Here is a 26,554-nt window from a genome sequence, read left to right as displayed (position 1 = left end):
CACCTTGTTCCCTCACTCCATGGGACAATGGCGCACCTAAATTGTTCCCTTCTGATGTCTCTATCTCGCCGATCCCATCCTGCTGTCCCTGTAAGGCTCCTGCCTCTTGCACCTTCTCCCCATCCTGCCCCCTCCCGCTCACCAAGGTATCCGACTCCCCGCCTCTCCCCGGAGCACCCACATCCACCACACACCCTGCTCCCGCCTCCTCTCCCCCCGCAGACACCAGACTCCCCAGGGGGAGCTGAACTGCACTAAGGCTCGAGTCTGCACTCGACCCTCGCTGCCCGCTGCTGTCTTTGTTCCCCTCCACAGCACTCGGCGTGTTTTCCGCCATCTCCATCCCGTTCTCCGCTCCGCCATCCTCTGCCTCTTCCTGTGCTCCTTTCTCCTTCATTTTACCGGCTGTGTCCTCCGACTGCACCGCTCCTCCGGCCGTTCCACACTCATCTCCTGCTCCTTCTCCCATCTCCTCATCACTCATATCGCTCCCTTCTGCCACACACTCACAGCGGGTGGGGCCTTTATGACACACCCCACAGCTCTCTGCCTTGCAGCTCCGAGCGATGTGTCCCGACTCACCGCAATTGTAACAATACAGGTCTTGACAGTTTCTTACGAGATGGTCATGTCCAAGACAATAATAGCACACCTTTACTTGGTTATCATGCAGCACACGAAAGTACTGCATTCCTTCCAGTGTCTCAAACTTCATACTGTACGGCAATGACCTCACTCCCTCTGGGAACCGCACCTTTACATACCGGGTTCCGTCTGCTACCCGTGTTCCCGGATAATACCTCCTCTTTATTGCAGAACCGATTTTTATGTCCCACGACTCCAACTTCTTGCTTAATACTTCGTCCTCAATGTAAACTGGCAAGTTTAAAAATGAAACCACCACCTCCTCTGAATATAGCAGAGTCACCTCCAAGAATTTCTCACCAACTTTCAGACTGAGTAACAGTCTTTCCACCTCCTCACAACCACTGACCGTCACCTCGAATCCCACATTTGGCTTAGGTCGGCAGGCAAAGTAGCTTCGCTCGCCACAGTCCTCATGAACCGCCTGGATAATATCCCAAGCTTGAATCTTCTTATCTTCACGCTGCACCACCACCGTATTTTCTTTACCAAACCTCCTGAGGTCCCGGCCCAAATCTTTGGGCCTTTTTTTCCTTTCCCACCTCAGTTTCTTCCCTAATTAAATTCCTCTCGGGAACATTGTCCTCTGAGGGGCCCGGCACTCCGGACCCCTCAGCAGCCATCTGGCTGTTTTTGTGGGCCCAAAAGGCCCTAAAACCTGAAAACCAAACCCCAAAACCCACCACCAACTTTTTACAAAACTCCCTCCAACTCCCAGCTGCAATCAGGCAACCAGTAACACCTGGCTCACTCCTAGCCCCTCCCATCTAAAGAGTGCTACCTACTGAGCCACAGCTGACACATAAAGCTAGTTTGCAGGTAGAAAAAGTGATCAAAAAGGCTAATGGGTTGCTGGCTTCATCGTAGAGATATATAGGGGGAAAAATTGGGTTGCTTTGCGCCTCCCGTTAGCGCCCTAAGAGGGCACTAACGGGGCACAAAGCAACTAGCGCCCGGGCGCGGTGTCGCCCATGCCTCCTGCGAAATTCAGCGGGAGGTTAGCGGGGGCGCTAACCGGCGATGATGTCATTGATGTGCGCAGCCCCGCTCGCACCCCGGCCGCAATCTTCGGGAGCGCCCCCTGACTTACCGCTGGACGCTATGTCCGACGGGGTCAGGGTGGTCTACCTACGGCCAGGGAAGCGCTATTTAAAGGCGAGGTGCAAGACAGCCATTTTTGTTGCTGGCCGCCTGCCAGCACCTGCCTGCGCTCCCGTCCCCGGTCTCCTGAATGTCCCCCCTCCCCCCGCGGAGTGCAGGCTGCGCTCCAAGAGCCCGGCACTTCTCTTGAGTGCCTGGCTCCTTTGCCGGCACTTCCGATCCCCGGGGGCCCAGCTGGGCCCTGGGTCGCGCTGCGCACGGCCACTCCCCTTTAAGAAGGGGAGGAAGACCTGCAATACCGCGGCGCAATATTGACTCGCAGCGCCCCAAGAGGGTTTCGCGGCGCTTCCAATAGCGCCCCGCTTCCCTCTTGGGGTGCAACCACTCAATTTCTGGCGCAGGGGCGCTAATTTTTCCGGGGCACTAAAAGTAGCACCCTGGCGAAGTTAGCGCTCCTCAATTTTTAGCCCATAGTCCTTCCTGATTTCCTGCTGTAACTTTAGCGGCAGATCATGGAATCCCCGCAGAAATTCAAGGGCCACAGAATATAAAAAAGGCTACTGCAATTATAAATAGCAATGGTTAAACCTTATTTGGAATATTGTGTTCAGTCTTGGGTGACAATCTTAGGAAGGTTATACTGGCCTTGCGAAAACTTGCAATATATTGCCCGAACACAGAGTGGCTAAGGAGTGAGCTGATCAAGATGTTTGAAATCATGATAATAATTGGCAGGTAAAGTAAGGGAATTCTTAGATAAGGAACAATTTTTCACTGATCTTAAAATTTGAGCTAAATTGATTGAAAAGAAATGTAGGAAAAAACATCTGAAAATGTAGAACACACTGCCCTAGATGCAAAATCAACTGAGGTGTTTAAAAGGGAGATATAAATAAGAATATTGAGAGTGATGAAGAAAAGGCAAAGATTTGGGATTAAAATGATAAGAGTTGTCATGGCTAGAGGGTAAGATGAAGCAGAAAAAAGGGGCTTATGACAGATGTCAGGTTGAGACTACAAGTGAGAACGAGGCTGAATATAGAAAGTTCAGCGGGGAAGTGAAAAAGGAATTATAACGGGCAAAGAGAGAGTATATGAATAGATTGTCAGGTAACATAAAAGGGAATCCAAAAGTCTTCTTTAGGCATATAAATATTAAACGGGTAGCACGAGGAGGGGTGGGGCTGATTAGGGACCAAAAAGACCTACGCATGGAGGAAAATGGCATGGTTGAGGTACTAAATGAGTACTTTGCATCTGCCTTTACCAAGGAAGAAGATGTTGCCAAAGTCATAGTGAAAGAGGAGGTAGTTGAGATACTGGATGGGCTAAAAATTGATAAAGAGGAGGTACTAGAAAGGTTGGCTGTACTTAAAGTAGATAAGTCACCAGGACCAGAAGGGATGCAGTCTAGGATGCTGGGGAAAGTAAAGGTGGAAATTGCGGAGGTACTGGCCATAATCTTCCAATCCTCCTTGGATACGGGGGTGGTGCCAGAGGACTGGAGAATTGGAAATGTTACACCCTTGTTTCAAAAAATGATAAATTACAGGCCAGTCAGCTTAAACTCGGTGATGGGGAAGCTTTTAAAAATGATAGTCCGGGACAAAATTAACAGTCACTTGGACAAGTGTGGATTAATTAAGGGAAGCCAGCATGGATTTGTTAAAGACAAATCATGTTTAACTAACTTAATTGAATTTTTTGATGAGGTAACAGAGAGGGTTGATAAGGGCAATGTGGTTGAAGTGGTGTACATGGACTTCCAAAAAGTGTCTGATAAAGTGCCACATAATAGGCTTGCCAGCAAAGTTGAAGCCTATGGAATAAAATGGACAGTGGCAGCAGTGATACGAAATTTACTAAGTGACAGGAAACAGAGAGTGTTCCTCAGGGGTCAGTACTAGGACCACTGCTTTTCTTGATATATATTAATGACTTGGACTTGGGTGTACAGGGCACTATTTCAAAATTTGCAGATGACACAAAACTTGGAAGTATAGCGAACAGTGAGAAGGATAAGGATAGACTTCAAGAGGACATAGACAGGCTGGTGGAATGGGCGGACACGTGGCAGATGAAATTTAACGCAGGAAAGTGCGAAGTCATACACTTTGGTAGAAAAAAACGAGGCGAGGCAATATAAGCTAATGGGTACATTCTAAAGGGGGTGCAGGAACAGAGAGACCTAGGGGTATATGTGCACAAATCATTGAGGGTGGCAGGACAGGTTCAGAAAGCAGTTAAAAAAGCATATGGGATCCTGGGCTTTATAAATAGAGGCATAGAGTACAAAAGCAAGGAAGTTATGATGAACCTTTATAAAACACTGGTTCAGCCACAACTGGAGTATCGTGTCCAATTCTGTGAAGGCTTTAGAGAGGGTGCAGAAAAGATTTACAAGAATGGTTCCAGGGATGAGGGACTTCAGTTACATGGATAGACTGGAGAAGCTGGGGTTGTTCTCCTTAGAGCAGAGAAGATTGAGAGGAGTTTGATAGAGGTGTTCAAAATCATGGGGGGTCTGGACAGAGTAGATAAAGAGAAACTGTTCCCATTGTCAGAGGGGTCGAGAACCAGAGGACACAGATTTAAGGTGATTGGCAGAAGAACCAAAGGCAACATGAGGAAAAACTTTTTTACGCAGTGAGTGGTTAGGATCTGGAATGCACTGCCTGAATGGGTGGTGGAAGCAGATTCAATAGTGGCTTTCAAAAGGGAATTGGATAAGTATCTGAAGGAAAAAAAATTGCAGGGCTACAGGGAAAGGGCAGGGGAGTGGGACTAGCTGAGGCATTCTTGCAGAGAGCCAGCATGGGCTCAAGTGGCTGAATGGCCTCTTTCTGTGCTGTAATCATTCTATGATTCTAACAATATGGTAGAGCAGACTCAATAGACCAAATAGCCTACTACTGTTCTTAGGTTCCTATGAGAGGCTGTACACAGAACCTGTGTAAATTCTCTCATCGGCTGTTCCAATGCACTTTTCAGCTGGCTGCCAGATGGCCCCAGAAACTGCCCAGATGTAAATCATCCCCGCCCTCTCTTCCCCGCTCATTCACTAGCCAGGATTCACAAAAGCCTCTGCTGCTATGCTCCACAACCTCCATGTGGTGCATTCCTGCTAAAGGCAGCTCAGATTGGGAGTTAAGATGGCAGTGCTTAAACTCATACCCATGTCCATGAGCTGAGCATCAGCCTGCTAATATTCAGTAACACCCCAGGTGCACTGCGCAAGTCCATGCAAGATCTCCTTGCTGTGATTTTTTAAAAAATGTTTGTGATCCCAGTAGGTGGCCTTCTACATCAGAGGAGTTGATGTCATAATCTCCATGCTGCATAATAAGGCAGCTCGTGAAAGGGAACAGTCAGAAATAATTGGGTTGTGTACTTAAAGAAAGAACTTTCATTTATATAGTGCCTTTCACATACTCATGAAATCCCAAAACACTTCATAGCCAATTCATTATTTTTTGAAACGCAGTCACTATAGTTTTTAAGGCAACTGCAGCAGCTAATTTGTGCACTTTACAAGTATTATAGTTCCACTGATTAAGAGACAGAAAAATTACTACATTTATATGCCTATTTACATTAACTGTTACAAGATTCCTCTCCTGTCATATGCCTCTATTACAACAATGTAAAGTACCATTATAGTGGCTTTTACAAGTAGAGGAGGATGCATATAAATAACAAATGCTTCTAATACAATTTCAGTTTGGCTTATAGAAACATAGGCCTAGAAATTCGGTTGTGGGTTCGCCAGGGCTTTAGCGCCGGAAATTTAGCGCCGGCGCTAAGTCCCCCTGCGCGCGCCAAAAATTCAGTAGCGCCGCGCCCAAACGGCTGCCGGCGCTACTAGAGGGTGTCAGCGCCTCGAAATGGGCGCTGAGTGCCGCATTGCGGCGCAATTCCGGCGCTGCGGCACCCGATGCGGTGCGGCAGGCTGGGGAAGTGCAGGCCTCCTCCTTCAGTTAAGGAGGAGCTGCCTGCACCCGCCCGCTGGCCGTTCAAATGTTCAGAAAAATGAGCCCGGCACCTCGGACAAGTGCCGGGCTTGCAGGCCAGATGCATCTGTTCCGCGGGGGGGGGGGGGTGGAGGAGTCCGGGGAGGGAGGTGCGGGCAGGCGGCCGGCGGGAAAGCGGCCGGCCGCCGCGCGACCTTAATGCGCCGGCGCTAACTCCTGCAAGACTCGGTTGCCAAAGTCTTAGTTGCGGCTGCCACGGGCGAGGCGGCCGCAACTCAATTTCGGCACTGGGGCCCGTCACCACGGCAACCGGGACGCTGCACACACCGATGACGTCATCGGTGCCGGCGCAGCGCAACCGGTGTAACGCCGACGGAAGGGCCCCACTGAATTTGCCAACTGGCCATAACTCCGGCGCTAGGCCCTCCAGCGCCCCAAATGGGGCGCTAAGCCTACTGAATTTCTAGGCCATAGAAACATAGAAGATAGGAGCAGGAGTAGGCCATTCGGCCCCTCGAGCCTGTTCCGCCATTTAATGAGATCATGGCTGATCATCCAAATTCAGTACCCTGTCCCTGCTTTCTCCCCATATCCCTTGATCCCTTTAGCCTTAAGAAATATATAAAATATAAAATATATAAAAAATATATAAAATTTATTAAAAAAAAGAAATATATCTAACTCCTTCTTGAATATATTTAATGAGTTGTCCTCAACTGCCTTCTGTGGTAGAGAATTCCACAGGTTCACCACTCTCTGGGTGAAGAGATTCCTCCTCATCTCAGTCCTAAATGGCTTACACCTTAACCTTAGACTGTGACCCCTGGTTCTGGACTCCCCCGCCATCGGGAACATCCTTCCTGCATCTAGTCTGTCTAGTCCTGTTAGAATTTTATGTTTCAATGAGATCCCCTCTCATTCTTCTAAACTCTAGCGAATATAAGCCTAATCGACCCAATCTCTCTTCGTACGTCATTCCTGCCATCCCAGGTATCAGTCTGGTGAATCTTCGCTGCACTCCCTCCATGGCAAGAACATCCTTCCTCAGATAAGGTGACCAAAACTGCACACAATACTCAAGGTGTGGTCTCACCAAGGCCCTGTACAACTGCAGCAAGACATCCTTGCTCCTGTACTCGAATCCTCTCGCTATGAAGGCCAACATACCATTTGCCTTCTTAACTGCCTGCTGCACCTGCATGCTTACCTTCAGCGACTGGTGCACAAGGACACCCAGGTCTCGTTGCACTTCCCCTTTTCCCAATCTATTGTCGTTCAGATAATAATCTGTCTTCCTGTTTTTTGCCACCAAAGTGGATAACCTCGCATTTATCCACATTATACTGCATCTGCCATGCTTCTGCCCAATCACCCAACCTGTCCAAATCATACTGGAGTTTCTCTGCATCCTCCTCACAGCACACACGCCCACCCAACTTTGTGTTGTCTGCAAACTTGGAGATATTACATCTAGTTCCCTCATCTAGATCAATTGGTAGCACTCCTCCCTTTGAGTGAGAAAGTTATAGATTCACACCTCACACTAAGGCTATTACACAGAATGCAAGCTGACACTTTAGTGCAATACTGACGGAGTGCTGCATTGCTGGGGATGTTGTCCAGGTGAGATGTTAAACTGAGGCTGCCTATCTATTCAGGTAGAGGTGAAAGATGCAGTATCACTATTAAAAAAAGGGAAGAAAATTCTGCTGGTGCCCTAGCCAACATTCCTCCCTCAACCAATACCAAAAACAGATTAACTGGTTGTTCATTTCAGCTCTTTGCTGTTTGTGGGATCTTGCTGTATGCAATATTGGCTAGCAGTTCAAAAGTAATTGGTTGGCTCTGAAGCATTTTGGAGTTTTCCTGTGGATGTGATAAGATGCTAAATTCTTTCCTTTATTTCTTTCAGTATAAGTCCCTAAAATACTGAAGATACATCTGTAGAACTGATGCATAGCCAAGAAACCAAATTCTGCTACTACAAATCCTGGAACTGCAATTTTTGCACCTCAAAACGGGCTATGGTTAACCCTATAGTATCACAACCTAGTTCTGTCATTTCTTTTAATGTCTTTCGGATGAGACGTTAAACCATCTGCCCTCTCAGGTGGATGTAAAAGACCCCATTTGAAATTTTCGAAGAAGAGCAGTAGAGTTCTCCTGGTGTCATGGTCAACAATTATCTCTCAACCAACATCTAAAACAGATTATCTGCTCATATATCTAATTGGTGTTTGTAGGACCTTGCTGTGTGCAGGTTGGCTGTCACATTTCCTACATTATGTGGAAGTATGACATCATAGCTATTACTGAAACATGGTTGAAAGAAGGGCAGGAATGGCAGCTCAACATTCCTGGTTACAGGGTTTTCAGACAAGATAGAGAGGAGATAAAAAAGGAGGGGGGGTCGCAATATTGGTTAAAGAAACAATTACAGCTGTGAGGAGGGATGATATGTTGGAAGAATCATCAAATGAGGCCATATGGGTTGAACTGAAGAACAAAAAAGGGACAATCACACTGCTGGGAGTGTACTATAGACCTCCAAACAGTCAGAGGGAGATGGAAGAGCAAATATGTAGGCAAATTTCAGAGAAGTGCAAAAACAATAGGGCAGTAATAGTAGGGGATTTCAACCACCCTAATATTAACTGCAATAGAATCAGCGTAAAAGATATAGAGGGTGCCGAATTCTTAACATGCATTCAGGAGAACTTTTTTAGCCAGTATATAGCAAGCCCAATAAGCGAGGAGGCGGTTCTGGACTTAGTTTTAGGGAATGTAGCTGGGCAGGTGGAAGGGATATCAGTGGGAGAGCATTTTGGTGGTAGTGATCATAATTCAGTTAGATTTAGCGTAGTTATGGAAAAGGACAAAGAGAGACCAGGAGTAAAAGTTCTCAATTGGGGAAAGGCCAATTTTACTACACTGAGATGTGATTTAGCAAAAGTGGACTGGAAACAGCTACTTGAAGGTAAATCAGTGTCAGCAGTGGGAGGCTTTCAAGGAAGAGATAGTGAGGGTTCAGAACAAATATGTTTCCACAAAGAAAAAGGGTGGGACTCCCAAATCTATAGTCCTCTGGGTGTCAAGGGACATACAGGGTAGGATAAGGCAAAAAATGGAAGCTTATGTCAGATATCGAGAGGTAAACACTGCAGAAAGCCTAGAGGAGTATAGAAAGTGCAGGGGTGAATTTAAAAAGGAAATTAGGAAAGCAAAAAGAGGGCAAGAAAAAATATTGGCAAGTAAAATCAAGGAAAACCCAAACACATGAAGAGTCAGAGGATAACTAAAGAGTCGGGCCTATTAGAAACCAAAAAGGGAACATGTTGAGGCAGAAGACGTGGGTATAGTTGACGTCTGACAACACAAGGGAGAGGGACGATGCAGACATTGGCCCAGATATTCCGATCCCTACGGGTGGGTACACGCTGTGTACCCACCCGTAGGGACATTGGAAATGCCGGTTTCAAGCATGCACAGCGCATGCGCTGAAAACCTCTTGACAGATCCTCCGGCTGCCCCAGAAAAGGGCCTCTGCGGGTGGATAGTTCCGCTTTTTGGGGACACTCCGCCCGCAGAAAACCCTTAAAATTTGTACGCCTGGTAAAAGCAGGCGTAAGGCCTGCTTTTACCAGGATAAAAGTTGAAAAAAAAGTAAAAAAAAAAAAAAAATTTCACTGATTTATCATTTAAAAATACTTTAAAAAAGTTGTTTATTTTCAGCCCTGTAAAAGCTTTTATTATTTTTTCAAAAAATTAAATTTTTGTTTAAAATACTTAATTTATTGTAATTTCAAGTAATTTTAAAAATGTGATTTAAAAAAAAAAATTATTTAAAGTTTTACTATGTTTTTTGGGTGATCTCCATTCACAGGTCTTCCTGTCAAGTCTATGAAGGGAGATTCCCTTCTTTGATTGGCTCCCCATGGCCCACGTGATCCCAGGGATGCTGCGAACTACATGCGACTCTGGGATACGTGGGCCCTGCGCACTTGGAGTTTGGAGAGGCCCAGGAGCGGAAGCATGTGCGTCCCGGGAGCCCTCAGGTAAGGGCATAGATTTTTCCAGATCGCAGGCCTCCGCCTGCGGGAGGCCTGCGATTGGAAAATACGGGCCATTGTAGTTAAGGAGGAGGAGCATGAAATATTAGATGAGATAAACATAGTGAGAGAGGAAATATTAAAGGGTTAAGCATCTTTGAAAGTAGATAAATCGCCAGGCCCAGACGAAATGTATCCCAGGCTGTTAAGAGAAGCAAGGGAGGAAATAGTGGAGGCTCTGACCATCATTTTCCAATTCTCTCTGGCTACAGGTATGGTGCCGGAGGACTTGAGCACTGCTAACATTCTACCATTGTTTAAAAAGTGAGAAAGGGACAGACCAAGTAATTACAGGGCAGTCAGCCTAACCTCGGTGGTGGACAAATTATTGGAAAAAATTCTGAGGAACAGTATTAATTGTCATTTAGAAAGGCACGGATTAATCAAGGACAGTCAGCATGGATTTGTTAAGGGAAGGTCATGTCTGACTAACTTGATTGAATTTTTTAAGGAGATAACAAGAAGTGTCGATGAGGTAGCACGTTTGATGGATTTTAGCAAGGATTTTGATAAGGTCCCACATGGCAGACAGATCAGAAAAGTAAAAGCCCATGGGATCCAAGGGAAAGTGGCAAGTTGGATCCAAAGTTGGCTCAGTGGCAGGAAGCAAAGGGTAATGGTTGACGGGTGTTTTGTGACTGGAAGGCTGTTTCCAGTGGGGTTCCGCAGGGTTGTTAGAAACTAGGGGTGCCTAAAAATGTATATGGCTACACGAATAATACTATGTTTAAATAATAAGTTTTGTTTTCCTGGAAAGCGTGCATTAGAATTTGAGACAGTCTTTTTAATCAGTTAGATTAGGTGAAACATAAACATTCCACACGGTGGCCCATAGGATGGCCCTGCCAGACTAGTTATCTGTTGTTTGTAAGTTAGGGTTTTGACTTTGTTAATGTATCTTTAATTTGGCCAGTGAAGGCTCAACCTATGTTTCTTACATTATTACTAATAACCATATTATAATCTCTGCAGATAGAATTTGGAGTTTGTTTAGCAGAACTGCTTGTGAAGATAATTAAAAGTTAATTAGGAAAAGACATAGAATGAAAGGAATTTGAGGAGGCTAAGGTATCCATCTTAGAATGAGCCATTTGCTAGATGAAGGTGAGATAGCGACTGGCTAATGTGCAACAGCTCTGGCTGGGGCCATGATTAAGAAGGACAGGGCCGGGCCTTGTACTTGCTGGGTCAAGGAGGGTAGAGTCAAGAGAAATAAGATGGATTCCAATGGAGGAACCTTCAAAATGTAAAAACAAGAAAGATAAATTGGATTAAGTAATGAGACCCTCTTTTGGGGAGGGCTTTCATCCAAGAACCAAGACAAAGCATTTGAGCTGCCATTGGTTGATGAAGTTTTAGAGGAACCTCTATAGGTTAAATGGTCTCATCAATAACTTGGCCTCAGGCCCACCCCTAAAAAGAGAATAAAAAGTGACACCCCAAGGGCTTGCCCACAGATGGTGGAGGGGAGAGCTGAACAGAAGTTGCAAAGAGAAGTTGGGCTGGTTGAACGCTCTTTTGAGAGTGATCCCATGCTCACCATCGGAGGTTCTAAAGTGAAAGAGAGAGAGATAGAGGCCAGAAGCCAGAGAACTGTTCACACATGCCAGCCATCTGTCCGATCGGGTCTGGTACCAGCTGCTTGTCACGGTCGTATGTTTTTGCTGTATTACTAGTGTGTTATATTCCATCCTAAACTCTGATTAAACACAAAGGGGGAAAAATTCAGTATTGCCCCGTTTTGGGCGTGATTATCGGCCGTGCGCAAAGTTTAGCGCCTGGTGCTAATTATCGGCTCCAACTGCAAACTTGGCTTTTATCGCCCCTGGAGGTGATTGGAGCGCTAAATCAGGCGCTACACACCTCTCTTAAGGCGCAAAGGCCGAGGAGCGAGGCGCTACCTCAGAGCGCTGGCGAAGCTCTTGGGATGTCAGTCAGCAATGGAACACAGACACAATGGCGCCGGCCAGTTCTTAAAAGGGAGGGTCGATCTTGCTCTCCATCCACATCCTGCTCATTGCAACCTTGAATCTCAGCCTGGAGAGACCCGTACATCAAATCTGCTGGAAAGAACAATGGAGAGACCCAGGGAAAGAGCTCAGAGTGCAGCCCCCACAGTCTCTTCTAAATCGATACAAGGAAGGGCAAATCAAAATGAACCTGCAAAGTGCTGCTCAGTACCCAAAACTCCTTCACACAGCGTTGAATCTCTCCAGAAGTCTCTCTCTCTCTTTTTCTCAGAATGCATGGTGCAAAAATGTCACCAACAAAAAAAGGCAGGAAGCGGTCGCCTTTAAATAGCACTCCCCCAGTCCCTTCCTGACTGCAAAACGCTCCCCTCAACCTGTCGTTGCTAGCGGCAGGCGGTAAGGCAGGGGGCACCACTCGATATCCGGTCCAGAGCGCTACCGGGGCGTTGCACACTCGACTGATGTCACGATCTGCCGGCGCAGGAGGTCACGGCGGTAGTGTTTAGCGCCACCGCAAAATGTCCAGTTAATTTCGTGAGCAGCGCAAACATCGCTGCGCTAGTTGCTTTGTGCCCCATTAGCGCCCTCTTAAGGCGCTAACCGGAGGCGCAAACCAACTGAATTTTCCCCCAATATACCCACCATATTGGTTTGCACTCGATCCTGTTTACCAGAGATACGTGAATCTCTACAGGGTTCAGCACTAGGTCCCTTGCTTTTTGTGGTATATATCAATGATTTAGATGTCAATTTTGGGAGCATGATTAAGAAGTTTGCAGATGATACAAAAATTGGCCATGTGGTTGATAGTGAGGAAGAAAGCTGTAGACTGCAGGAAAATATCAATGGACTGGTTAGGTGGGCAAAAAAGTGGTAAATGGAATTCAGTCTGGAGAAGTGTGAGGTAATGCAGTTGGGGAGGGCAAACAAGGAAAGATTGGATAGGCTGGGGTTGTTTTCTTTGGAACAAAGGAGGCTGAGGGGAGACCTAATTGAGGTGTATAAAATTATGAGGGGCCTAGATAGAGTGGATAGGAAGGACCTATTTCCCTTACCAGGGAGGTCAATAACCAGGGGGCATAGATTTAAAGTATTGGTAGAAGGGTTAGAGGGGTGTTCAGGAGATCTTTTTTCACCCAGAGGGTGGTGGGGGTCTGGAACTCACTGCCTGAAAGGGTGGTAGAGGCAGAAACCATCATCACATTTAAAAGTACTTATATATGGACTTGAAGTGCAGTAACCTACAGGTCTACGGACCAAGTGCTGGAAAGTGGGATTAGGCTGGATAGCTCTTTATCGGCCAGTATATACACGGTGGGCCGAATGTCCTCCTTCTGTGCCGTAAATTTATATGATGTTATGATTACAACAGTGACTACACTTCAAACAGTACTTCATTGGCTGTAAAGCACTTTGGGACGTCCTGAAGTCATGAAAGATGCTATATAAATGCTAATCTTTCTTTTCATAAACTTTGCATGAATGGCAATGAGGCGTGTCTGTCTAGGTTTTCCCCAACAATTTTATACACAACCACCAGTTGCTAGCACTTTTCAGGCAGAATTTTCCCTCCATACAAAATTATGGTCAAAGTGTATGCAATTATATAAGAAATCGTGGAAGGAGAAAGGTCATATAAGCTCTTCCAAAACACTTAGGGGGCTAAATTCGGTTGATTTGCGCCTCCCGTGCCGGCTGCGCTCCGTGGAGTGCCAGGCTCATTTGCCGGCACTCCCGATCCCTGGTGGCCCAGCTGGGCGCAGGGACGCGCTGCGCCAGCCCCTCCCCTTTAATAAGGGGAGGAAGGCCTGCAGTACTGCGGCGTTGCGGCACGTAGCGCCGCGATATTGGCTTGCAGCGCCCCAAGAGGGACGCGGGGCGCTTCCAGTAGCGCCCCTCCTCCCTCTCGGGGCGCTACCTGGGAAAATTGGCCATGGGGGCGCTAAAATTAGCGCCCCCCGTGAAGGTAGCACACCCCCAATTTTTACCCCTCACCTGAAGCACATTATCTTCCCAAAAAGGATTCAGAATGGGGGAAAAATTCGGTTGGTTGCGCCACCCATTAGCACCTTAAGAGCACTGCCCACGCCTCCTGCTAAATTCCGCGGGACATTAGTGGTGGCGCTAACCATTAGCGCTGCGCCGCTGCCGATGACGTCATCGGTGTGCGCAGCGCCCCGCTGATGCCCTGGCCGCGATATTCAGCAGCGCCCCCTGATTTACCACCGGACGCTATGTCCGACGGGGTCAGGGGGGCCTACTTGCGGTTGGGGAGGCGCAAATTAAAGGCGAGGTGCGGGGCGGCCATTTTTGTTGTTGGCCGCCTGCCAGCACCTGCCTGCACTCCCGTCCCCGGCTTCCTGAACCCCCCCCCCCCCACACGGAGTGCCGGCTGCGCTCCAAGAGCCCGGCACGTCTCTTCGGTGCCGGGCTCTTTTGCCTGCACTCCCGATCCTTGGGGGCCCAGATCGCGCTGCACAAGGCCCCTCCCCTTTAAGAAGGGGAGGAAGGCCTGCAATACCACAGCGCGACGTGCCGCAGTGTGTGGCGCTGCGGCACGTTGCGCCATGATATTCACTCGCAGCGCCCCAAGAGGGATGCGGGGTGCCTCCAGTAGCGCCGTGCTTCCCTTTGGGGCGCAACCACTCAATTTCCGGTGCGGGGGCATGAATGTTTCCGGGGCACTACTTTTAGCACCCTGGCGAGGCTGGCGCCTCAATTGTGGCGCTACTCAATTTTTAGCCCAGAATATTTAAGCTGAGATCTTATATTATTCATTCTATATATCTGCACTTATTCTCACAATCCTCCATACCATTCATTACCAAATATTCAATCAGCTCTCTTTTTTTAAGGAGTTATTGAACACAGCCTTAACTGCGTTTTTTGGGAAAATACTGCGCACATCTACCACTCTGTAGAGGAAAATATTCCTTCTAATCCTAATCTTAAAGCTCATAAATTATATATTCATATCCTCTTCGTTGGTGTTTACAGGTCAATTTAAGAACTAGCCTGCATCTTCAATATCTATTCCTTTCATTCTTTTAAAAACCTGGATCGCGCCTGTAGTGTATGTACCTTTAAGGGGAGAACTACTTTTTACAGCTCCTGTATACTGTAGTACCGGCAGTGACCACACCTGTATATAAACCCTGAGTAGGGATCTGTACTGTTAGTTTTAGAGTAACCCGCATCCAGTAAACACCTGTTGATTGTTCCTCTGCAGTCTGTCGATTTATTGAAGGACACCATACATCAAGATTCACGGATTTAACATTGGCGACGAGTGGATTCAAACCTACCTGCAACTCTGCATCACCTCCCAGGGATTCGCTCCTGGAGAGCAGTGAAAGGGGAAGGCCGAGTCCAGAAGTGCAGGCGTCGACCATCCAGAGAGGACTTGAGCATCGCAGAGGAGGCTGTGGAGAGCTGGGCCTGGTTCTCCAGTCGCGACGATCCAGCGCAGCGGGCTGGCAGCAGGTACGGCGCAGACCCTTCCCGGACAGCGGCGGTTGGAGCCGACCGACGGCGCAGAAAAAGGCCGAGCAGCGTTGACGGGGTAAGAGAGAGGGTGAAGCGCATAGGGCGCAGCCGGGGTTGAAGACCGAGCGGCGTCAACGAGAGAGGGTAAAGCGCACAGGGCACAGCCGGGGTTGAAGACCGAGCGGCGTCGACGGGAAAAAAAAGAGAGAGAGGGTAAAGCGCACAGGGCGCAGCCGGGGTTCTGGACCGAGCGGCGTCAACGAGAGAGGCGCGCAGGAAAACGCGCAGAGCGCGGCCGGTGTTCAAGGGCTGAGCAGCATCCGCGGGGGAAGAAAGGAAAGCGCGGGAGACGCCATTTGGGCCGCAGCGGAGAAGAAGGGAGAGCGCGGGAGACGCCATTTTGAGCCAGCGGAGAAGGGAGAGCGCGGGAGACGCCATTTTTAGCCAGTCTAACCACACCCAGGGATGCTGAAGAGTGGCAGTGTCACAGCGTTCGACAATGAAGTCGAAGATTGGGCGACATATGTAGAACGCATAGAAGTGTACTGCAAGGCGAATGAAGTGCCAGATGCCAGGAAAGCACTGGTATTGTTGAATTCCATGGGTGCAAAAACGTATGGCTTACTGCGAAACCTAGTAACCCCAGAGAAGCCAGTGGAAAACGATTTTGAAATCATAGTGGCAATCCTACAGGACCACTTAAACCCCACACCGCTGCTGATAGCAGAAGGATTTAAGTTTCACAAAAGGAACCAGCATAAAGACGAAAGTAATGCTGAGTATTTAACGGAACTGCGTAAGCTATCGAAACACTGCCAGTTTGGAACGGGACTAGCAGATACTTTAAGGGACAAGTTTGTGTGTTGGCTTCAAAGTGAAGGAACCCAGAAATGGCTTCTATCAGAAAAGGATCTTACGCTGGACAAGGCTTTCAGCATGGCAGTATCACACGAAGCAGCCGCACGGGGTGCTGCAGAGATACAACGGAGACCGCAAGAATATGGCACAAATGAAATGTCACATGGAGCAGTGAAGTGTTATTGCTGCGGCAGAACAACACACGACCATAAGGATTGTTGGTTCAAGGACCAAGTGTGCAGACAGTGTGGAAAAGTAGGACACATAGCAAGAGTCTGCAGGTCGGGAAAGAAAACCAGCAGCAAGAAATCTCCACAGGAGAAGTACAAAAAGGTACATAAGGTGACGGAGAGTAGTTCAGACGAACAGAAAAGTGATACAGACTCCGGAAGCAAGGAGCTGGGTTGTCTGAAACTACATAATGTAATCAAAATGGAGGATCACCAAACTATCTGGGTCACGCTCAAGATAGACGGAGTCCAAGTGAAAATGGAATTGGACACAGGATCAGCCCTAACAGTCAGAAACCGAAGGGACTACAAGCGGCTATTCTCACATATACCCTTGAGAGATACAGAGATTGTCTTGAAGACGTACACGGGGCAAAAAGTCTACCCCAAAGGAAAAATAAGGGTGAACGTGATATACAATGGCAAGGAAACACCAAAAATGGACCTATATGTATTGCCAGATGGAGGACCACCAACCACTTGTCTCCATCTTTAATCCAAAGAAGGGCGTTCCGGTGATGACTGCGCAACGGCTACAAAGATGGTCCCTTTTTCTAGGGGTGAACCAATATGAAATAGAGTATAAGGGCACGAAACAGCATGGAAATGCTGATGGGCTATCACGCCTGCCACTGCCTACTGCGGAGGAAGCACCAGCAGTGGACCCTGTCGAAATATTTTATTCGACTATAATTGAACGCTTGCCAGTAACTAACGCGGATATAGAGAAGGAGACCCGAAATGACCCGACACTGTCTCGGGTATATGATTTGATGGTGAAGGGATGGCCAACACATGGCGACTCACTGTTGCCAGCATTCTCATCCAGAAGAGAACAGCTGTCAGTATGCCAGGGGACCTTGATGTGTGGATCCCGAGTGGTAATTCCACCCAAGTTAAGGGAGAGAGTGCTCAATGAGCTTCACGAAGGCCATCTGGGAGGGGTGAAAATGAAAAGACTTGCTAGGGCTTATGTGCGGTGGCCGGGGATCAATCAGCAAATCGAGGACCTGACAAAGAGCTGCTCAGGATGCCAGAGGTCCAAAATGCACCACCACATGCCCCTCTACACCCATGGGAGTGGCCCTCCTCTCCATGGCAACGGGTGCATATTGATTTTGCTGGTCCATTCATGGACTCAATGTTTTTAATAGCCATGGATGTGCACTTGAAATGGCCTGAGGTGATCAAAATGTCCTCCACCACCACGGAGAAAACGATTGCAGTCCTACGGACCATATTTGCCAGGAACGGCTTGCCAGAGCAGATTTGCTCTGATAACGGACCACAGTTTGTGTCCGAAGAGTTTCGGAAATTTATGAGAAGGAATGGGGTAAGGCATTACACATCCGCCCCGTATCATCCAGCCACAAATGGATTGGCTGAGAGGTTCGTACAAACCTTTAAAAAGGCAGTAAGGGCCATGTGCGATGACGACATTCCACTGCAGCATAAGGTGGACAATTTCCTGTTAGCCTACAGAAATGTGACACATGCAGTTACCAACCAGACCCCGGCCATGATGTTCTTTAACCGAAGGTTGAGATCTCGTCTGGATTTGCACAGACCAAATGTACGAAGAAATGTTGAGAATAAGCAATTCCAGCACATCAATGAGAAGCCGACAAGGAGCTTCAATGTAGGGCAACCAGTCTTGGCCCGCGACTACCGAACAGAGAATTGGCAACCAGGAACGATATGCACACGGCAGGGGCCACTAATGTACACAGTGGATGTTGGGGAGAACATTGTGAGACGCCATGTCGACCAGATCCTAGCGTCACAGGAACGAGTCAACCCCATGTCTCGCGTAGCTGGTCATGAACCCGATATACAGGTAGCATCTACCCCAGAAACAGTAGCATCGGAAGCTGATGAACCAACCGACGACAGGGGGGTAGAATCGCCTCCGCACCAAGAGCAAGACACTCAGGAAAGGCGCTATCCAGAAAGGATCAGGAAGCCGCCCCAAAGACTGAATTTATAAATGGACTATTTTCAGTTAATAAGAACATAAGAACATAAGAAATAGGAGCAGGAGTAGGCCAATCGGCCCCTCGAGCCTGCTCCGCCATTCAATAAGATCATGGCTGATCTGATCCTAACCGCCAATCCACTATCACAGAACCATCTCCTGAATCTAACAGAATTAGACACACGAAATAGGAGCAGGATCAGGCTACATGGCCCCTGGGCCCACTCCGCTACCCACAGGGCCATGACTGATCCGAACCTAGACTCATGTCCAAATTCCTGCCCGCTCCCCGTAACCCTTAATTCCCTTTACTTCTAGGAAACTGTCTATTTCTGTTTTAAATTTATGTAATGATGTAGCTTCTACAGCTTTTTGGGGCAGCATATTCCATGGACCTACCACCCTCTGAGTGAAGTAGTTCCTCCTCATCTCAGTTTTGAAAGAGCAGCCCCTTATTCTAAGACTATGCCCCCTAGTTCTAGTTTCACCCATCATCGGGAACATCCTCCCCGCATCCACCCGATCCAACCCCTTCACAATCTTATATGTTTCAATAAGATCGCCTCTCATTCTTCTGAACTCCAATGAGTAGAGTCCCAATCTACTCAACCTCTCCTCATATGTCCATCCCCTCATCCCCGGGATTAACCGAGTGAACCTTCTTTGTACTGACTCGAGAGCAAGTATGTCCTTTCTTAAGTATGGACACCAAAACTGTACGCAGTATTCCAGGTGCGGTCTCACCAATACCTTGTACAACTGAAGCAATACCTCCCTATTTTTATATTCTATCCCCCTAGCAATGAAAGCCAACATTCCATTGGCCTTCTTAATCACTTGCTGCACCTGCATACTAACCTTTTGAGTTTCATGCACCAGGACCCCCAGATCCCTTTGTACTTCAGTACTTTCCAGTTTCTTGCCATTAAGATAATAACTTGCTCTGCGATTTTTCCTGCCAAAGTGCATAACCTCACACTTTCCAGTATTGTACTCCATCTGCCAAATCTCTGCCCACTTACTTAGCCTGTCGATGTCCCCTTGCAGGTTTTTTATGTCCTCCTCACTCACTACTTTCCCTCCCATCTTAGTATCATCTGCAAACTTTGATATGTTAAACTCGGTCCGCTCCTCCAAATCGTTAATATAGATTGTAAAGAGTTGGGGACCCAGCACTGACCCCTGTGGAACACCACTAGTTACTGATTGCCAGTCTGAGAATGAACCATTTATCCCAACTCTCTGCCTTCTGTTAGATAGCCAATCCTCTATCCATGCCAGAATATTACCCCCAATCCCGTGATTTTTTATCTTAAGCAATAATCTTTTGTGTGGCACCTTGTCAAATGCCTTTTGGAAGTCTAAATACACTACGTCCACTGGTTCCCCTTTATCCACCCTATATGTTACTTCCTCAAAGAACTCCAGCAAATTTGTCAAACATGACTTCCCCTTCATAAAACCATGCTGACTTTGTCCTATTAAATTATGATTATCCAAATGTCCTGTTACTGTCTCCTTAATAATGGACTCCAAAATTTTACCTACCACAGATGTTAGGCTAACCGGTCTATAGTTTCCAGCCTTCTGTCTACTGCCCTTTTTAAATAAGGGTGTTACATTAGCAGTTTTCCAGTCTGCTGGGACCTTTGCCGAGTCCAGGGAGTTTTGGAAAATTATTACCAATGCATCCACAATCCCTACCGCCACTTCCCTCAAGACCCTAGGATGTAAGCCATCAGGTCCAGGTGATTTATCCGCCTTGAGTCCCATTATTTTACCGAGTACCACTTCCTTAGTGATTTTGATCGTGTTTAGCTCCTCCCCCCCTTTAGCCCCCTGTTTGTCCAGTGTTGGGATATTCTTAGTGTCTTCTACTGTAAAGACTGATATAAAATATTCATTCAGTGTTTTTGCCATCTCCATATTTCCCACCATTAATTTCCCGGCCTCATCCTCTAAGGGACCAACATTTACTTTAGCCACCCTTTTTCTTTTTATATAACTATAAAAACTCTTACTATCTGTTTTTATATTTTTTGCTAATTTACTTTCATAATCTATCTTCCCTTTCTTAATCAATCTTGTTGTTATTTTTTGCTGTCTTTTAAAGTTTTCCCAATCCTCTATCCTCCCACTAGATTTGGCTACCTTATATGCCCTTGTTTTTAGTCGAATACTATCCTTAATTTCTTTACTTAGCCACGGATGGCTGTCTTTTCTTTTACACCCTTTTCTTCTCAGTGGAATATATATTTTTTGGAAGTTGTAAAATAACTCCTTAAATGTACACCACTGATCATGTATCGTCTTACCCTTTAATCTATTTTCCCAATCCACTCTACTCAATTCCACTCACATACCTTCATAGTCTCCTTTATTCAAGCTTAGCATGCTTGTTTGAGATCCAACCTTCTCACCCTCTAATTGAATATGGAATTTAACCATGTTATGGTCACTCATTCCAAGGGGATCCTTTACTAGGACATTTTTAATTAATCCTGTCTCGTTACACAGGACCAGATCTAAGGTTGCTTGCCCCCTGGTCGGTTCAGTTACATACTGCTCAAGAAACCCATCCCTAATACACTCAATGAACTCATCCTCAAGGCAGCCCTGCCCAATTTGATTTGTCCAATTAATATGATAGTTAAAATCCCCCATAATTATAGATGTTCCCTTATTACAAGCCTCCGCTATTTCCTGATTGATACTCCGTCCAACAGAGTTGCCACTGTTCGGAGGCCTATAGACTACGCCCACTAGTGTTTTTTTCCCCTTATTATTCCTTATCTCCACCCAAACTGTTTCATTATCCTGATCTTTTGACCCAATATCATTTCTCTGTATTACAGTGATTCCTTCCTTTATTAACATAGCCACCCCACCTCCCCTTCCTTCCTGCCTGTCCTTCCTGATTGTTAAATAACCTGGTATGTTTAATTCCCAGGCATTGTCACCCTGCAGCCATGTTTCTGTAATGGCCACAAGATCATACCCATATGTAGTTATTTGTGCCATTAACTCGTCTATTTTGTTACGAATGCTACGTGCATTCAGATAGAGAACTTTCAAAGATGTTTTGTGACACTTAGTTCCTGCTTTTGCCCTTTTTATTACTTTACCTTTTACTCCATACCTTCTGCCCCTTCCTGACACGCTCTGGTTTTTAATTTCCCCACTGCTACCTAAGTCTATGACCTTCTCTGTTGTCATTTTTATTATTTGCTCTCTAGGAACCTCCCCCCCACTAATGTTGCATGTTAAAAGTGTTAATTGTTAAATGAATGTTATGGTACTGTTAATCTAAAAGGGGAGGAATTGTAGTGTATGTACCTTTAAGGGGAGAACTACTTTTTACAGCTCCTGTATACTGTAGTACCGGCAGTGACCACACCTGTATATAAACCCTGAGTAGGGATCTGTAATGTTAGTTTTAGAGTAACCCTCATCCAGTAAACACCTGTTGATTGTTCCTCTGCAGTCTCTGTCGATTTATTGAAGGACACCATACATTAAGATTCACGGATTTAACAACGCCCCTCCCAATATTCTTTTGACCAATAAAATCAACTTCATTTCTGTGAGTCTCTGCTTTATGCACCACACCTCTATAACAAAGTGGTGAGGGCATGTTGAAGCCAGGACTAGAGAGGTGCATTCTCCAGTGCCAGTGCCAATTCTCCAGTTTCAAACATTACACTTTTCTATAATAAATTAGGGATTAAAAAACATTGACACCTGGAGTTCACTGTCAGCTTTTAGAGATCAAGGCCTAGAAATTGGGTATGGCCCCGCCAGCACGTTTGCGCCGGAAATTTTGCGCCCGCCGCGGAGCCAGTTGTGCCCGCCCCATATTCACTTTCAGCGCCCCAAAGCGGAACCGGGCGCTAGGACAGGGTGTGCCCGCCCCGCTTGGGGCGCTGAAAGTGAATTTCAGCGCTCCCGGTCGCGCTGCGCCACCCGATGCGGTGCGGCAGGCTGCTGTACTGCAGGCCTCCCCCTTTTCTTAAGGGGGAGGTGCCTGCAACGGCCGGAGCCCCGTTTCCAAGTGTCGGCAAAAGAGCCCGGCACAACGGAGAAGTGCCGGGCTCCACGGAAACCAGCCAGCAATGCCGCGGGGGGGGGGCGGTGGAGGAGGCCGGGGAAGGAGGTGCGGGCAGGCGGCCGCCGAAAAAGCGGCCGGCCGCACCTCCACCTTAAAGCGCCACGCTACGGCTCCAGTAAGGAGCCGGTCTCCCGATGTTGTTAGCGGCCGCCACGGAAGAGGCGGCCGCTACTGAAGATGGGGATCGGCGTGGTTTCGGGCGGTACCGGGGCACTGCGCACACCGATGACGTCATCGGTGCCGGCGCAGCGCTACCGGCTTACGCCGACGTTAGGGCCCACCTAATTTCGGGCGCAGCGATACTTCCGGCGCAACCCACTCTTACGCCCCTAAGTGGGCGCTAACGCAACCGAATTTCTAGGCCCAAGGGTATGTGGGAAAGGAAAAAAGTTTACTTTCCACAATTTATTCTCTTGTTTACATCAGGTATGTATGCATTTATTCTGAAGGTGCAGTTAAATTAGCACTTTTGCACCAAAGCAAAGCAGTTTTGAGTGAGTATTGATGCAAGAATGGGAGCTTAACTTGTGACGCTGTCTCACATTGGTTTAGGGTCGCAGCAGGCGGAGTATAATCCAGCCCGTTGTAAAGTTGCATTTAACTTTTAAATTTGATTTAATTTTAAACATTTTTGCCTGCCCACACTTGCATATTTGGATGCATGCACAGGGCTCCTTTGTGGCTAAATTCAGCACGCTCTTCAGCAATGTACAATTAGCAGTATAATTTTAGTCTTGTGGCTGCACAATGCATTTCACGGATGCTCGTCTGAGACTGGAGCTGCAGTATAACTGCAGCCCAAGACTCCTAGTTTGAACACTTTTCTATTATAGGGCTACAGAACCCTGTCTCTGACATCGTATGTGTTTTAGAACATTTAATATAACCTGAACATTCATCTAAAATGTTTGTCTTCAAAAGCCTATGTTACAATGAGGGTAGGGAATGTTTTCTTTTAAATGTGTTGTGATACAGGCCACAATTTTGCCTACGGAGGCGGGTCCGGGCGGCCGGGGTCGGTGGTGGGGTGCAAACCCGCTGCTGGCTCCATCTCGCTCTGTGAAAAGAACTTTACGCTGATTGGGCTTGTTAAGCCCGCCCAGCGCGTTTGCTGCCCAATTGAAGGAAGTGGGTCTGATGACGTCACTTGAGGTGCTGCAAACACTAACAAGCACTGCACAGAGGTGGATGGCTGCACCCAGGCTCTCCCATGATTCCGTCCATATGCTTATGGAGGGAGTCAGAGCACTCAGGGAGGTCCTCTTCCCTTCCCAGGGGCGAGAGAGACCCCCCCCAGGAGATCAACGCAGCCTAGTTGCACATTGCACAGGAGGACATAAGCAGGGATGTCATTAGGAGGACCAGGCTGCAGTGGCACAAAAGTTTCAATGATCTCAGTAGATCACAAAATGTTACTGTAAAGCCACACTCAATCTCACCCTGCTGTGCCACTCATCACATCCCCATCACTCTGCCTTTCCTATCCTACTCTTGCATATCCTTACTCACACCAACTTACCTTGCATCTCCACCCATCCCTCTCTATCTACATTATCACTTCCCCATCTCACTAGCCACCCCTCACACTCACCCTCATCCTAGTCCAATCATACCAACTAACAACACACAAAGGTAGGCACGTGTGTTTTAGCTAACATTCATGTGAAGTTTCTGTTAATGTGTTGTCAATTGAAATGTTTATTTTCAACACTTTGCGTTCTTGGACAGGTTTGTGTGCACCTTTGGAAGTGGCTTAGTGAGTTGCAGTGAATGGTAAGACATAATGGTACCCCCCGTAATGGCGATGACTGCGAAAGGAATGGCTTGGGCATTGTAGGGATGCTTTATGGCATTGGTGTGGGGTGGTGCCAACCTGGCACATCATGTGGCAGCCAGGGTGTACAGCATCAAGTGAAGTAAATCTGGCCATGGTGAGGCCATCCCTGGTGTCCCGGGCAGCAATGTGGTCGGGTGCTGATGCCTGTGTCCAGTGCAGCACCAGCTGATTGCGGAGAAGGTTGGTGTTGTGGTTGATGCTGCTGGTGTGCCTGGTGCTGCTTGTGTGCCTGGTGCTGCTGGTGTTGGGGCTGATCATGGTGGGATTCTGAGGACCAAGGTGAGATTTTTTCAAGGGCAACGATGCTAATGGAATAGATGGCAGGTGAGGTTGAGATGACAGAAGCGATCTGCCAATGGTGAGAGACGTTGTTCCAATGAGGTGACACTGGATAGAGAGTTAGCTCCAAACACCTGCAAGCTGCATAAAGCTCAATCTGTCTTCCAAATGCAGTAATCAACAGCTTCTAACCTTGGAGAGTGAACACCTATGAAATGGGAGCTTTTATAGACCATTTGCAGCTGTCAAGTAAAGAAATCATCACATGCTGACACTACACCCGACCTCCTTACCTGACGTGATCCCCAAGCAGCAGGGAAGCCATTGGCGAACTCTAAAAATCTAATGGTGAGCTTAAAATACTGTTTAATTGCCTCTTAACAATCGCTCTAATGATCTAAATTGCCTCCCCCACCGCTTGGTGTCAGATCTGTTCAGCGATGACCGACACATGGGAGACTAGCATGAAGGCGGGTTGACAGCGGGTTCCCTACCCGCTGTCAAAAACAATTTTTCTCAGCCAATCTGCCACCAAACGCACCCGCAGACCCCCCCAAAAAATTGCCCCCAAAGTGTCAGATGCTGGGGTTATATACCCTGTAGTGATTCAATTTAATTTCATCACCTCTCTGTATAACATTTCCCCACTTTACTTATTTCAGAAGTCTGACAAATATTTCAGGTCAACTAAAGTTCAGGTTAGCTATTCTGATTTCTCAAAGATTTTAAGTAAAAGATGGCGAATGAAATAGGGGACACTTTCCTGCATCAAATGAGAAATCAATAAATTATAGCTTACGATTTGCAGCTTTGCTGTGGTCACTATGAACGCTGTCATTCGATTGGTTGCTTGAGACTGATGACACACTTGAACTCCTGACAAATCCAAAGGCCATGAGTTTTGCTGCTGGCAATCGAGAGTAACCAGGGGGACGAAGTCCAGAGTGCCCAGGTTTGGGTAGATTTGATCTTTGGACAATTGGGATTTTGTTTTTCTTCTGTTCCACTAAAGTGTAGGAAAAAGAAAACAATAAAGTTTTTGAACTATGAACCCATATAACTAACTCATAAAAAGATGCTGCAAAGTATCTAGTAACAGAAATCTACATGTTGGATATTTCTAGAATGTGACTGGTTATTGTAGTCATGTGACAGTTTGTCAGTCATTTTGTTCAAGGCTATTCATTGTTCCCTACCCTCACTTGAATGAATAAATCATGACATTATGAAAACATGACATAACTGAAACAGTTCTATGATCATTTTATAATGCTAGTAATTACATGCCAACAATTCAATACTAATTGCACACTAATTATTTATATAACTAAGAATTAAACAGTATTCCCAAGTTTTCACAAAACTGATGCATAGCCAAGCAATCAAATAATCACCATATGCCTCAATGTATCTTCATTATGAATACAGACTTATCCTATTCCACACCCACCCCAAGTTTCATAAAATCTGGAAAGTGCATTTCATGTCCCCAGGACATCCCAAAGCACTTCACAGCCAATGAATTACGTTTGAAGTGTAGTCACAGTTGTAATGCAGGAAAGTACAGCAGTCAATTTGCACACAGCAAGGCCCCACAACAAGCAATAAGATAAATGACCAGATCAGTTTGGATGGGGTTGATTGCTGTTGGCCGGGACACCCAGAGAATTCCCCTACTCATCTCTGAATTGTGCCATGGGATCTTGTACATCCACAAAAGAGGGATCCATTTAATGTCTTATTTGAAAGACAGCACCCCTGACAGTGAAGCACCACCACAGTACTGCACTGAAGTGTCAGCCTACGTTAAATACTCAAGTCTTTGACATGGACCTTGAACTTGGGCAGCAGAGTTTTCAATTAACTTAAGTTTATGGAAGTTGGAAGATAAGAGGGTGCCCAGGAGAGCGTTGGAATAGCCAAGTGTGGAGATAACAAAAGCATGAACACAGCAGCAGATGGTCTGAGGCAGAGACTGGTGATAA

At 46.9% G+C, this 26,554-nt stretch overlaps 1 protein-coding gene across 3 annotated transcripts in view; it reads right to left on the bottom strand.

Moving 5' to 3' along the window:
• The window catches only part of LOC147111908 (microtubule-associated tumor suppressor candidate 2-like), a 901,351-nt gene that overhangs the window by 437,466 nt on the left and 437,331 nt on the right, over positions 1–26,554 (bottom strand). For all 3 annotated transcript variants that reach the window (XM_085999292.1, XM_085999294.1, XM_085999293.1), the window contains one exon: positions 25,369–25,575. In XM_085999292.1, coding sequence (XP_085855418.1) covers positions 25,369–25,575 — 207 coding nt within the window. The remainder of the gene's footprint in view (positions 1–25,368; positions 25,576–26,554) is intronic.

This window comes from Somniosus microcephalus, chromosome 10 (genome assembly GCF_052327205.1).
Source record: "Somniosus microcephalus isolate GS21.2 chromosome 10, FLI_Smic_1.0, whole genome shotgun sequence".
Taxonomy (NCBI): domain Eukaryota; kingdom Metazoa; phylum Chordata; class Chondrichthyes; order Squaliformes; family Somniosidae; genus Somniosus; species Somniosus microcephalus.
This window is presented reverse-complemented; position numbering and strand designations above follow the sequence as displayed.